Genomic DNA, 13781 nt, shown 5'->3' with positions numbered 1-13781 from the left:
CTCCACTTCCTCTGGCAGCTTGTTCCATATACGCACTATCATCTGTGTGGAAAAGTTGCTGCCTAGGTCCCTTTTATATCTTTCCCCTCTCACCTTAAACCTATGCCCTCTAGTTTTGGACATCCCCACCCCAGGGAAAAGACCTTGCCTATTTACCCTATCAATACCCCTCATGATTTTATAAAGGTCTCCCCTAGGCCTCCACACCAGGGAAAATAACCCCAGCCTATTCAGCCTCTTCCTATAGCTCAAACTCTTCAACCCTGGCAACATCCTTGTAAATCTTTGCTGAGCCCTTTCTAGTTTCATAATTAGAGGGAGGGAGACCAGAATTGCAGGCAGTACTCCAAAAGTGGCCTAACCAATGTTTTGTACATTCGCAACATGACCTCCCAATTCTTGTACTCAATGAACTGACCAATAAAGGCAAGCCTACCAAATGTCGTCTTCATTATCCTATCTACCCGCAACTCTACTTCCAAGGAACTATGAACCTGCACTCCAAGGTCTCTTTGTTCAGCAACAGTCCCAGGACCCTACCATTAAGTGTACAAGTCCTGCCCTGATTTGCCTTTCCAAAATGCAGCACCTCACATTTATCTAGATTAAACTCCATTGGCCACTCCTTGGCCCATGTGATCCAGATTCTTCTGAGGAAACCTCCTTCACTGTCCACTATTTTAGTATTATCTGCAAACTTACTAACCATACCTCCCATGTTCACATCCAAATCATTTATATAAATAACAAAAAGCAGTGGACCCAGCATTGATTTTTGTGACACATTGCTGGTCACAAGCCTCCAGTCTGAAAAGCGACCCTCCACCACCACCCTCTACCTTTGAGCCAGTTCTGTATCCAAATAGCTCGTTCTCCCTGTAGTCTGTGTAACCTGACCATGGTATTTAGCCTACCATAAGGAACCTTGTCAAACACCTTACTGAAGTCCATATAGATCACATCCACCGCTCTGCCCTCATCAGTCTCCGTCATTACTTCTTCAAAAAACTCAATAGTGAGACACGATTTCCTATGCACAAAGCCATGTTGACTACCCTTAGTCAGTACTTGCCTTTCCAAATACATGCAAATCCTGTCCCTCAGGATCCCCTCCAACAATGTGCCCACCACTGATATCAGGCTCACTGGTCTATAGTTCCCTGGTTTTTCCTTACCACCTCTAAAATAGTGGCGTCATGTTAGCCAACCTCCAGTCTTCCGGCACCTCACCTATGGCTATTGATGATACAAATATCTCAGCAAGGGGCCCAGCAATCTCTTCCTCACTTCCCACAGAGTTCTAGAGTACATCTGATCAGGTCCCAGGGATTTATCCACGTTTATGCATTTTGAGACATTCAGCACCATTTCCTCTGTAATATGAACATTTTTCAAGATGTCGCTCTTTATTTCCCCATGTTCTCTGTCTTCCATATCCTTCTCCACAGTAAACACTGATGCAAAATACTCCTTTAGTATCTCCCCCATAGCCTGTGGTTCCACACATCAGCGGCCTTGCTGATCTTTGTTCTCCAAGATAAAACTGCGCAAATGAGTGAGCAAAGATCAAGGCAAGAGGAGTATCTCAGACAAGATGGACTTAGTGCGACTGAGGCAAATTCAATGAGGTGACACTAAGTGGTTTGGGAAACACACTAAGAGCTCCAGCCTCTATTGTAGCTATTGGATCATAATGACTGGATAACTGAAATTGTGATCTTATCAAATCAAGCTCCTGGATTTTACTGTTAAAAGTGGAATTTTACAACTCATTCCCTTCCCTATGAAAACCATAAATCAGTGGTCTTGAGCGCACACATCAGTTAATGGCTTGCTGAGTATTTCCAGCATCTTCTGTGTTTCACTCAGTTTGATTAATCACCGGGTTGGCTACCTGCTTAAACGTGAGTGAATAGAAGAGAACAAGGGGACAAGAGAATGGTGAACGGTTTATATTGCCTTGCACGCAGTGCTTGCCCTGTTTATTTATCAGAACACTACTGCTGTTCAGTGCTCTAGATTTGGAGGCCATTTTTTTGAGGAACCTTCTCACAGAACTGAGTGAGAGATTTAAAAAGTCTTCCCATATCAGGAGGAATATCTAGTTTTATCTAGTCACATGTCCTCACATGAGTACAGTGAAAAGTTTACAGGTCACCACTTACGGCACGATCTTAGGTACAGATTCTTAGGAATAAAATAGAAAAACGAAGGAATAAAAAGTTCAGATTTACAGTCCTTCCACCCCAGTCCACGTTGGCACTTAGACTCCAGACTACAAAAGGATTTTTAAAAATTACATAAACAGAGTCCATATCCTGAAAAAGAGGTCTACAAGGGCTTTTGCAATGTCTCTGCAAGGTCCTGCAGCCAGAAGTCCTTGCTCTGGGCACTGCCTCCGCTGCAGCCAAGTCCAAATGTCAGGCACCACTGGAGCTAAACGCCCCAAGTCCATGCTACAAGCCTACCGCAGCCAGAAGTCCTCTTCTGGGCACTGCTGCAGCCGGCGACCCACCGAGTTCCTCAGTCCAGGTTATGGGCCTATCACAGCCGGAGGCAACCAACATCGCTCCACCTTCCCCATGACATCAGAAGATGAAGAAAAACAAAGAAAGGACGAAAGAAGAAGAACAAAGTATAAGCAGACATAACAGACAACCTCCGGGCTTAGGAGCCCACATGCTGCATTGGTACTCTGACGCCATCTTGAGAAGGAATTCTTGTACAGGCTTAGACTTTATGATCCACTATTTAGATATGTTGACTATTATCAGTCTTTTTTACAGAATGAATCCTTGTTTTTTTTTTGAACATTAAGATGTAAGTGAGCAAGTGTATCACTTCTGCCAAATGGTGCAGATTTCTTCAAGGTTAAATTCTGAACAGGCAGAGAATTTATCTTCCTTTTCCATTTATTCCATATTGTACCAGGATGGTCAGATGTACTTGGAGGAGCTGGTCAAAGATATAGTGCAGTGGCTGACCCCATCAACCGGTCTGAAACATGAACGCAGCCTGCAGAACAATGGTTTACTCAACACCCTCAGCCAGCACTACTTTCTGATTATTGGTACCCTATCCTCTCATCCGCAAGGAGTTAAGGTTTTGGAGAAATGCAACATGTTCCAGTGGTAAGTCATGGCTAAATTGAGTTGCGGTCAAAAATAAATACTTACGGCACAAGTCTGTGTGTTACGAGCAATTGATCGAGAAAGGGGTGACATTTGAAATGTTAGACCCAAAACCCGCTTATATATTGTAACATTTTGTGGTCAACACTGTCTTTGTTGCACTGTCTTTCATCTTTTGAATACTGACCGGGTTGAAGATTTCCAGTGGTCATTTCTTATCCCATTGATTAGTTGATTGTTAGAGAGTACTGTGCTGACAGATGGTGGCACAGTGGCTTGGTGGTTAATGCTGCTGCCTCATAGCACCAGGGACCCGGGTTCGATTTAACCCCTGGGTGACTCTCTGAGTGGAGTTTGCACGTTCTCCCTGTGCCTGTGTGGGTTTCTTCCAGGTGCTCCAGTCTCCTCCCACAGTCCAAAGATGTGCACGTTAGGTGGATTGGCCGTGGAAAATTGCCCATAGTGTCTAGGAATTTGCAGGCTAGTTGGATTAGCCATGGGCAATGCAGGGTTACAGGGATAAGCTGGGTCTGATTGGGATACTCTTTGGACGGTCGGTGTAGATTCGATGAGCTAAATGGGCTGCTTCTATTCTACGCTACTCTATTTAGATGCTCTAGTTATCTTCTATCAACCTCTTTATCTCTGTGCAAGGCTGCCTGGTGCTTGTAGCAACCTTTGTAGTTGATCAACAAGCATTTGCTGTGTTTTGTGGGTCCAGTAGATTTCTTTGATTTAAATATTTTTCTCTACCTTCTTTCCTTTGTCCAATAGCAGTCTATTTTGTTAATTAAAATTTTAGAATGGTTTCAGTGCCCAAGGCAGTTTGTTCTATCATGTCTGCTAGTCCTCCAAGAGAGCAGTTCGTCTAGTGGCACTGCCCCACTTTTCTCTGTCCATTTTTATTTTTTGGATAATGATCCAGTTCCCTTCTGAATCCTTTGATTGAATCTGACTTCATTGTGCTGTCAGGCATCCCAGCATATTCCATTTGTAACTACTCGCTGCATAAAAATGTTTTTCCTCATTTCACCATTGTTTCTTTTGGCAGTGATTTTAAATCTGTGTACTTTGATTTTTGAATTTTTCGCCAGTGGGAGTGGGTTCCTTATCCACTCACTCCAGAACCTTGATGACATTCCATGAAAGTCCAGCTCTTTTACACAATTTCCCAGTTTTGCTAACGCAGCAAAAGAGAGAGCTACTATAGGGAAATGTGACAGAGCCATTGGGTAGGACTGAAGTAAAATACATGTGATTAAATGGCAGAAAATTCTTGGATTTGCAGCTAATTGTGTTGAAGTATGTGGGATATGCAGAATGTTGCCCAGGCTTGAAAGCAACATTATCTCCCCTCTATCTCTCTCTATAGTTTACTCAACCTCTGTTCTCTGAAGAACTATGACCACGTGTTAAAGCTAACTGTCTCCACGTTAGACTATAGCCGTGATGGATTATCCAGGGTGATCTTGTCCAAAATCCTTACGTCAGGTACCGATGTAAGTAGATTAAGTTATTAAACAAAATGTGTTGAGAGTCTTAAAATTCGCCTTCACTTGGTCTTCGCAATTCTATGTCTCAGATTTTGCATGTATGCTGATGTAAGGGAATATTGGATGGCAGCAGGCTTGCGTCAAATTGTCGTTTCCATTTTTATAGTGTAAGTTGTCATTAAAGTTTGAATCACCTTCTCCTGAGATCAGTTTCCTCTTCCTAACACCCTGTGTGACACCCATAAACAATGGATGCCTTCTGACACCCCTCCTCCTAATCATTGATGGGAGGGACCTTGGCAGAGGCTAGATCATTCTCTGATGTGGGTTGCAGAAAGATTCACTGCCATGGTAAGTAAGGCAGCAGCCTCAACCTCCTTATCTGGGTAAGACCTAATACAACTTCAGTTCCATATGAATGTAGGTAACTCTAAATTTCCCTCTGAAGTGGACAAGAAGACCAGCAGTTTTTTTCAACATGTTCAGTGTTTTAAGAAGGTCACCCACTCCACTGTCTTAGAAAATCTAGGGATGGGCAATGAATCTTGAAATAAAGTTGTAAAACATGAATACGTCTTTTATTCTAGTCTCTGGTATAGATGTGAAAAATCTGCTGTCTAGGATACCACTTTTGCAATGAAATCAGCAGGTCTCAACTGTCTTGGTTTCTGTTTCTTCTGTGCGGAGTCGACTAGATTAGATCAAAGAGACTTCCTATTGCTTACCACAGTGTGGTCTGTCGACTGTTTTTATGTAGAACTGCAGACTGTATGCAACAAAACATTTGCGGGTTTTACTACGGGCCAATGTGGAGTTCTTCAGCAATTGGGGCATAGAATTACTCGTGACACAGCTGCATGATAAAAATAAAGCCATCTCTTCAGAAGCACTCGATATCCTGGATGAAGCTTGTGAGGACAAGGTGAGACTGTGTGTGGAGTAAATACTTAAATTAGTCAGTGCTCAGGTCTGTTGTTTTATTCTTATTTTGCTCATCAGTTTTAGGGGAATGAATTGATTATACACGCACCTCATTATATGGAGATTCACAAGCCGTGGCTCCATATACTCTCACGTTGGCCCCAGTTGCAGTTTTCCTTCTCCCCGTTGACTGGTCCCAACGGATCATGCAGTCCTTTGTGGATCAGATTCTTCCATTTAGTTGCAAGGTCCTTGTGGAGTTGTGCCTTGCACCTCCATCCTGGCTAAGATTTTCTAACATAAAATCAGCGCCAGTCTCTCTATCTTTTAAAGTCTCATCAGCCATACAGCATTTGGTTAGGACTTCAAGTGTCAACCTAATTTCCATGCTCAGACCCTGAAGAACCGAGAGCTTGACTGTTCTTCCGATAGACATTTCCTCTCTAGCCAGTGTGTATTACAAAACTGGGCAATAAATGTTGGCCAAGCCACCAACTGCTTTAGCATGAATTTTTTTTTTAAATGGTCTGTTCTTTTCTTTGTGCTGTTGTTTTGATGCATTTATAATCTTCCAGGCTAATCTGCATGCACTGATCCAGATGAAACCAGCGTTAGCCCACCTTGGAGACAAAGGCTTGCTGCTGCTACTTCGGTGAGTATTATTCTCCAGTCATCTGCATCTTATCCATGCCTACAGCTTGCAGACTGATATTCCCTCAAGGCATTAAATGGTGGCCTGCCTGGTCTGCACAATTATTGAGAATAAAATAATCAGCTTGCTCCTGTCTGCTAGAAAAACATTCATTTTTATAGAAACAAGAATAGAAATTGCTAGAAAAGCTCAGTAGGTCTGGTAGTATCTGTGGAGAGAAAGCAGAGTTAATGTTTTGGGTCCAGTGACCTTTCTTCAGAGCTGCATATTTATAGACTTTGAGAAGCTGGAATATGGAACTGTTCCTTCATTCCTGGTTTAAAGAGGGTTTTACTGTGTGATTTCTTGGAAATGAAAAGTTAAAGATCACAGATGGTTTACCCACTGTCTTAAACATTAACGGACTTTAGTAAGTGTCCAGAAAAGCTTCTAAGAAAGAATAAAAGTTGTTTTTATGGCTGAATTGTAGGACAAGCAGATTTGGAAAAACCTTTGGAACTGTGCTGAAGGTTACCTAGCCCAAGCCTCTGAACTAAAGTTGCTTTTTCAGTGTGCACCTAGATGTGATAGAGAGGCTGTCTCTCTTCATTTTAACCCTCAAGGTTTTTTGCCTTTTTTTTCCAAGTCCATTATGTCTCTACAGAGCTATCTTGTCTGTATGAATGTGTATCTGGAATTGATGGGGTATAATTCAAGTCTGCATGGTGGCTTAGTTAACCCATTTTCCCATTGTTTAAACAATAACTTTGTTCTTAACAAATAAGTGTTTGATTTGTTGAAGAACCTGGTGAAAGTGTCTTATTCTATTTAGGCGTAATAAAGGGAAACAAATTTGACATTTTTGAAATTAAATTAAACAATTATACAATTGTTTTGGTTCATGTAGTAATGGGGCTTGATTTTCGGCATATTCATCCCATCAGAGTTACAACAGCTCTTTAAATTCACCTATTACACTATCCAGTTTCTCCGCTTGCCCTCCATTCATCCGTAGTTATTTTAGACCATAAGATTTAGGAGCAGAATTAGGCCATTCAGCCCAGTGAGTCTGTGCCACCATTCGATCATGGCTGGTATGTTTCTCAACCCCATTCTCCTGCCTTCTTCCTGTAACCCTTGATCCCCTTACTAATCAAGAATCTATCTAGCTCTGATTCAAATGTACTCAATGACTTGGCTTCCGAAGCCTTCAGCAGCAATGAGTTCCACAGAATCACCACCCTCTGGCTGAAGAAATTCTCCTCACCTCAGTTCGAAAGGGCCATCTCTTCACTCTGAGCCTGTGCCCTCCGGTCCTAGTCTTTTCTATTATTGGAAAGATCCTCTCCACATCCACTGTATCCAGGCCGCTCAGTATGCTGTAAGTTTCAATAGACATCTTCCCTCATCCTTCTAAACTCCAAGTGCAGACCCGACGTCCTGAACCATTCCTCATATGACAAGCCCTTCATCCCCAAGATCATTCTTGTAAAACACCTCTGGATGCCCTCCAATGCCAGCGCATCCTTCCTCAGATATGGGAACCGAAACTGCCAGCAATTTTCCAAATACAGTCTGACCAGAGCCTTATACAGACTCAGTAGTACATCTGTCCTGTATATTCTTGCCCTCCTGAAATGAATGTTAACATTGCATTTGCCTTCCTAACTGCCAACTGATCCTGTCTCTCCCCTCTACTTTCCTTTTATGTTTCTTCCTGCCTTTTCCCACTAATCCAAGCTTTCTGTGCTTATGTCATAGAGTCATACAGCATGGAAACAGGCCCTTTGACCCAACTCACCTATGCTGACCAGGTTTCCTAAACTGAACTAGTCTCATTTACCTGCGTTGTCTCATATCCCTCTAAATCTTTCTCATCCATGTACTTGTCCAAATGTCTTTTAAATGTTGTAATTGTACCCACTTCTACCGATTCCTCTGGCTGCTCGTTACATCTACGGACGACCCTCTATGTGGATAAAGTTGTCCCTCAGATCCCTTTTAAATTTTTCTCCTCTCACCTTAAATCTATGCCCTCTTGCTTTTGGCTCCCCTACCCTGGGGAAAAGACCTTGGCTATTCACCTTATCTATGTCCCTCATGATTTGATAAACCTCTACAAGGTCACCTGTCAACCTCCTATCCTCCGGGGAAAGAAAGTCCCAGTTTATTCAGCCCCTGCTTATAATTCAAACCCTCCAGTCTCAGTAACATACTTATAAATCTATTTTGCACCTTTTCAGTCTAATAACATCATTCCTATAGCAAGGTAACCAGAATTGTACACCGTACTCCAGATGTGGCCTTACCAATGTCTTGTAGAGCCATAACATGATGTCCTAACTCCTGTACTTAATGCCCTGACCAAAGAAGGCAAACGTGCCAAACCCTGCCTATCTGTGATACCACTTACAAGGCAACTGTGTACCTGCACCTCTAGGTCTGTCTATTCAGCCATACTTGCCAGGACCCTACCATTAACTGTGTAACCCTTACCCTGGCTGTCTTATTAAAATGCAATACCTCACGTTTATCTGAATTAAATTCCATCTGCCATTCCTCAGCCCTTTGGCCCAGTTGTCCTCCTTTAAACTTTCCTGGACCCTTGGTTTCTCTGTATGGTTAGTTACTCCATTAAAGAATGGAAGAAATAAATGGAGAATTTCCTTCTCCCCTTCCTTCCTTGCTGGAAATGTTCATGTGGTACTTGGCAGCTGCTGAATTCAGGGTTGTACAGACTGAGGTTCATGTGAGAAATGAAGATGGAATATCTCAAAAACAAAGATTGAGCTTCGGTCAAAGCTCTAATATGCTGTGAGGTAGGGTCCGCGTCCTCACCTTGACTTTGACCTTATTTAAACATGGATTAAAAGCTGCAAAATCTCCCAGCAGTGAATGGAATGGCAGAGGCCAACCCACCTGGTCAGTTTCATGTGATGATACCTCATGTAAGACTCCCATATGATCCAATTCTAGCCCAATATCAGGAACACCCAACATGTTGGATGCTGTTCCACTCAATGTGGTACATATCTATTATAGAGTCATACAGCACAGAAACAGACCCTCTGGTCCAACTCGTCCAAGCTTCCCAAGCTAAACTGGTCCCAGTTGCCTGTGTTTGGCAAATATCCCTCTAAACCTTACCTATTCGTGTACCTATCTAAATGTCTTTTAAATATTATAACTGTACCTGCTTCTACCACTTCCTCTAGCAATTCAATCTACATACAAACCACCCCCTGTGTGAAAAAGTTGCCCCTCGGGTCCTTTTTACATCCTTCTCTTCTCACCTTAAATCTATGTCTTCTAGTTTTGGACCCCCCTACCTTGGGATAAAGACCTTGGCTATTCACCCTATCCATGCCCTTAATGGATATAAACCTCTATAAGGTCATCCCTCAGCCTCTGGCTCGCCAGGGAGAAAAGCCTGTGTCTATTCAGCCTCTTGAAAGAAGCAATGTAGGCATTTTAAAGGTCACAAACCAATGGAAATGCGGTGCTCTCCCATTTCTAGCACAGCTTTAAAATCACTTTTCAGACTTCAGCAAATCTTTGTCTTGACCAAAGTTGCCTTCCTGTTCTCAAACCTATAATTCATGTCTTCAGTCAGGATACTAATTTCTCCTTTGATGTTCCATTCCATTCATGAATAATACTGTGCATACAGGATTCTTCAAGTAGTTCATATTCATATTCAGAAAGAAAAGAGCAGCTACATGACACAAGAGTTAATATTGCATTGGCATACACAGTTTTTGAGTGTGAATGTGAGAGTGCGGTTTTGTGTGAATCATTGCCTTACACTTAGAATGAAAACAAAAGCCCAGTGGTGTTTCTATATAGATGTAGCTTTTATTCTCTTACTGTACCAACCTTGGTGTTGATCCCAAGTTTTGCCAAGTTGCTGACTGGGTTTCTGATGGAAATTCTACTTGTTTTTTCAGCTTTTTGTCCATTCCAAAGGGGTTCTCCTACCTGCATGAAAGAGGTTATGTTACCAAACAGTTGGAGAAATGGCAAAAGGTAAGTGTGATATTAAAACAATGGTCAACATTTAAATTGGAAGTTTTCTAATAAAACTGAAGTTCACTGCTGTCTAGGACAAAAGCAACCAGCTTGCTAGGCACTACACTTAACACCTTCAACATTTATTCTTTCCACTACTGGCACACAGTGTCAACAATGCATACCAACTACAAATGACTGTTCAGCACAGGTTTGCCTTGAGACACACATGCGCAGTTCCATTCCATCTGGAATACTCCCTTACTGCTTGTTCCAGTAACTTGTTTTTAAATCAACATCTCCTTACTCTGTTTTTCTTGATTTAAAGCAGTATCTTCTCCCATTTTCAGTAAAAATTCAAAAAAATTTACAAACCATGCAAAGATATCCCACAAAGATGCAGCATTGGTTAACACACAAATACAAATGAATATTCTTCTAAATAACTCAAAAAAAACACACACACAGAATTTGGGTGTGGGAGGAGAAAGCAGGGAACGGATTTCTCTCTGCAAAGATTCACTATGGACTAAATCATTTTTAGCTAATAATGGTTAGTCCATAAAGGAAGCAAAAGAACAAACTATATAATGTTCAGGTGGATGTCAATTAGTATTCTACCCCATGTGGACAGGTCATTGGACCAGTTATCTCTGGGATCTTGGCAGTTGCAGGTTGCAAAGGAAATACAGTATTGAGAAGTCTTCTGGGCTTATGTTAATGTAGTATCATCTCCTGGAATCTGCACTGTATTCACCTGCCAGTGAAGCTCAAGACCTTGTAGACTACTTTCACCTCTTTTCCAAATTCCACTATTTATATCACCAACCAACTCTCCTTCGTCAGTTTACCTTTCAATCTTATTCAGACTTCTTTGAATTTGGTTTGCACTTTTCATTTTAATTTTGGTAGGCCACACCCACCACCAATTCACTGTAACAGCAAGCTGTGTCCTAAAATTTTGGGTTTAAATTTCTGAGCAAAGACTTACTGGAGAATGACTGACTATCCATAGTCTTTGGATAAGGAAGAAAAATCTCCTCCTCTCAGCCTTAAAATTTTACCTGTTATATTGGGACTATGACCCTTAGTTCTAAATAGTCCTCAAACTCTCTTAGGAACTTTACACATTTATGCGATCATTCTGATTCATTAAACTTCAAAGAAATTGATATGTTCTCTACAATGTTAGCTATTTGCTATATCTCCTTACAGCAAAGGCTACTCATTGTGTGGGTAATGCATGGATCCAAGCAGCAAATAAAGGAGTTTTGAAAATTCTGGAATTCAACAAGAAACTGCTTTTACAATCCTGATCTTAGTTGACAGTTTTACTGTTTGACTGCAAATGTCCAGAACAACTCATTGGAAATTATGAGCAAATAATATTAAATTTGAACTTAATCCTGTCTCCTGTTGTGTTTTGATGCAGGGCTCTGTAAAATTCCCAGTACATGATTAGTTCTAAATATATAGAGGATCAGTAGTTTAGAGAGCAATGCACCAACATTGTATTTGCTTTCAGGAATACAACTTGAAATATGTAGATCTAATTGAAGAACAATTGAACGAGGCACTCACTACATACCGCAAGCCAGCTGATGGCGAAAACTATGTTCGACGCAGTAACCAAAGGTGAGACGAGGAAAACTGATAGTAACTATTTAATAAATGAAAGGTACTTTAATTTCCTAGTCCCAGTATTGCGATGCTTGAGTCCATTGTCAATGGTTGGAAATTTTGTTGCCATCATGCATTAATTTTATAACTGAAAGGTTGCTGTTTTTGAAATGACAGTTGTATTTGGAGGACCAGGGTCCATATTTCTGGCATCACTCTCTTTAAGAAGAGAAATCAAGAAGTCATGATTAAGTAATGCTCATCTTGGATTTAAGATTTTGTAGGAGGAAGAGAGGCTTCAAAAAGGAGGAGGTTTCTGGAGTTTAGTGGTAGGTCAAAATGTAAACATCTAATGCAAACATGGCGATTATGATCCCAAAATGGCCTGCACACCAATGAACAAACAATGGATACTCCCTCCCGAGTCACAGTGTAAAGCTTTGATTTTTCTAGTACAGAGGGACTATTTGAATTATCTACAGTGAAATCTAGTTGGGTTGTGGATTGCTTGTTCTGCCTCTGCCTGTGAAATTATGTGTCACAGTGTGAAATTAGTAACAATTAAGTGAAGAACAGAATTTATCTCTGCAATGCCTACACATTTCTTAGCACTCCCTCTCTGTTTCACATCAGAAGAGCATAAACTTTGGAATAAAAAAAGCAATGTATTATAGATGCTGGAAATCAAAAACAGAAACAGAAATTGCTAGAAAAATTCAGCAAGTCTGGCAGCACCTGTAATGAGAAAGCAGAGTTAACGTTTCAGATCCAGTGGCCCTTCTTCAGAACTCAAGAACTCAGTAAACATTGAAAACTTGAACTAGAATTTGTGACGTAAGTCGAACTACATGCAAACTTACACCAATGAATGTTCACACCTAACTGATTGGATAGCTCCTAACAGGATTTTTGAAACAAGTAATTATTACAGTATCAATCTTCAGCCATTGCATGTAAGAAACATTTTCAGTCATCTCTTATAAAATCACAACCAGCTATGGTAGAAATCATTGGGACTGAATGTAGGGTTACTACATCAGCCCTAACAGGTTATTCATTTCTTGCAATGCATAAAAGTTCACCTAAGTGGTGCAGTGAAAGCATTGGAAGTAATTTGTTGTGTGTGAAGAGTTCTGGAATATCCTGAAATTTTACAGAGAGACATATAAAGACAAGTCCCTCTGTTATCAGTCTATGAAAACTAGACAGAAGTCTAAATATGCTTGAGAGCCCTAGATCTAACTTTGCTTGAAGAGAATTTGGTTTTGACTGCGAGAGACATAGGAACTGCAGATGCTGGAGAATCTGAGATAACAAGGTGTAGAGCTGGATGAACACAGCAGGCCAAGCAGCATCAGAGGAGCAGGAAAGCTGACGTTTTAGGCCTAGACTCTTCTTCAGAAATGGGGGAGGGGAAGGGGGTTCTGAAATAAATAGGGAGAGAGGGAGAGGCAGATAGATGGATAGAGGAGAAGATAGGTGGAGAGGAGACAGACAGGTCAAAGAGGCAGGGATGGAGCCAGTAAAGGTGAGTGTAGGTGGAGAGTTAGGGAGGAGATAGGTCAGTCCAAGGAGGACGGACAAGTCAAGGGGGCAGGATGAGGCTAGTAGGTAGGAGATGGGGATAGGTGGCAGGAAGGATAGGTTAGGGAGGCTGGGACAAGCTGGGCTGGTTTTGGGATGCAGTAGGGGGAGGGGAGATTTTGAAGCTTGTGAAGTCCACATTGATACCTTTGGGCTGCAGGATTCCCAAGCGGAATATGAGGTGCTGTTCCTGCAACCTTCGGGTGGCATCGTTGTGGCACTGCAGGAGGCCCAGGATGGACATGTCGTCTGAGGAATGGGAGGGGGAGTTGAAATGGTTCGCGACTGGGAGGTGCAGTTGTTTAGTGCGAACCGAGCGTAGGTGTTCCGCAAAGCGGTCCCCAAGCCTCCACTTGGTTTCCCCGATGTAGAGGAGGCCACAACGGGAACAGC

The 13781-nt window shown here is 41.8% G+C and overlaps 1 protein-coding gene across 1 annotated transcript in view; it reads left to right on the top strand.

Annotated features, from left to right (window-relative positions):
* rictora (RPTOR independent companion of MTOR, complex 2 a) overlaps positions 1–13781 on the top strand; it is a 211528-nt gene that overhangs the window by 147222 nt on the left and 50525 nt on the right. The window contains exons 21-26 of the mRNA XM_048594179.1: positions 2932–3131; positions 4504–4630; positions 5382–5546; positions 6121–6197; positions 10124–10202; positions 11710–11819. Of these exons, the coding sequence (XP_048450136.1) occupies positions 2932–3131; positions 4504–4630; positions 5382–5546; positions 6121–6197; positions 10124–10202; positions 11710–11819 (758 nt within the window). The remainder of the gene's footprint in view (positions 1–2931; positions 3132–4503; positions 4631–5381; positions 5547–6120; positions 6198–10123; positions 10203–11709; positions 11820–13781) is intronic.

The sequence above is a fragment of the Rhincodon typus genome, chromosome 3 (genome assembly GCF_021869965.1).
Source record: "Rhincodon typus isolate 14 chromosome 3, sRhiTyp1.1, whole genome shotgun sequence".
NCBI lineage: Eukaryota > Metazoa > Chordata > Chondrichthyes > Orectolobiformes > Rhincodontidae > Rhincodon > Rhincodon typus.
This window is presented reverse-complemented; position numbering and strand designations above follow the sequence as displayed.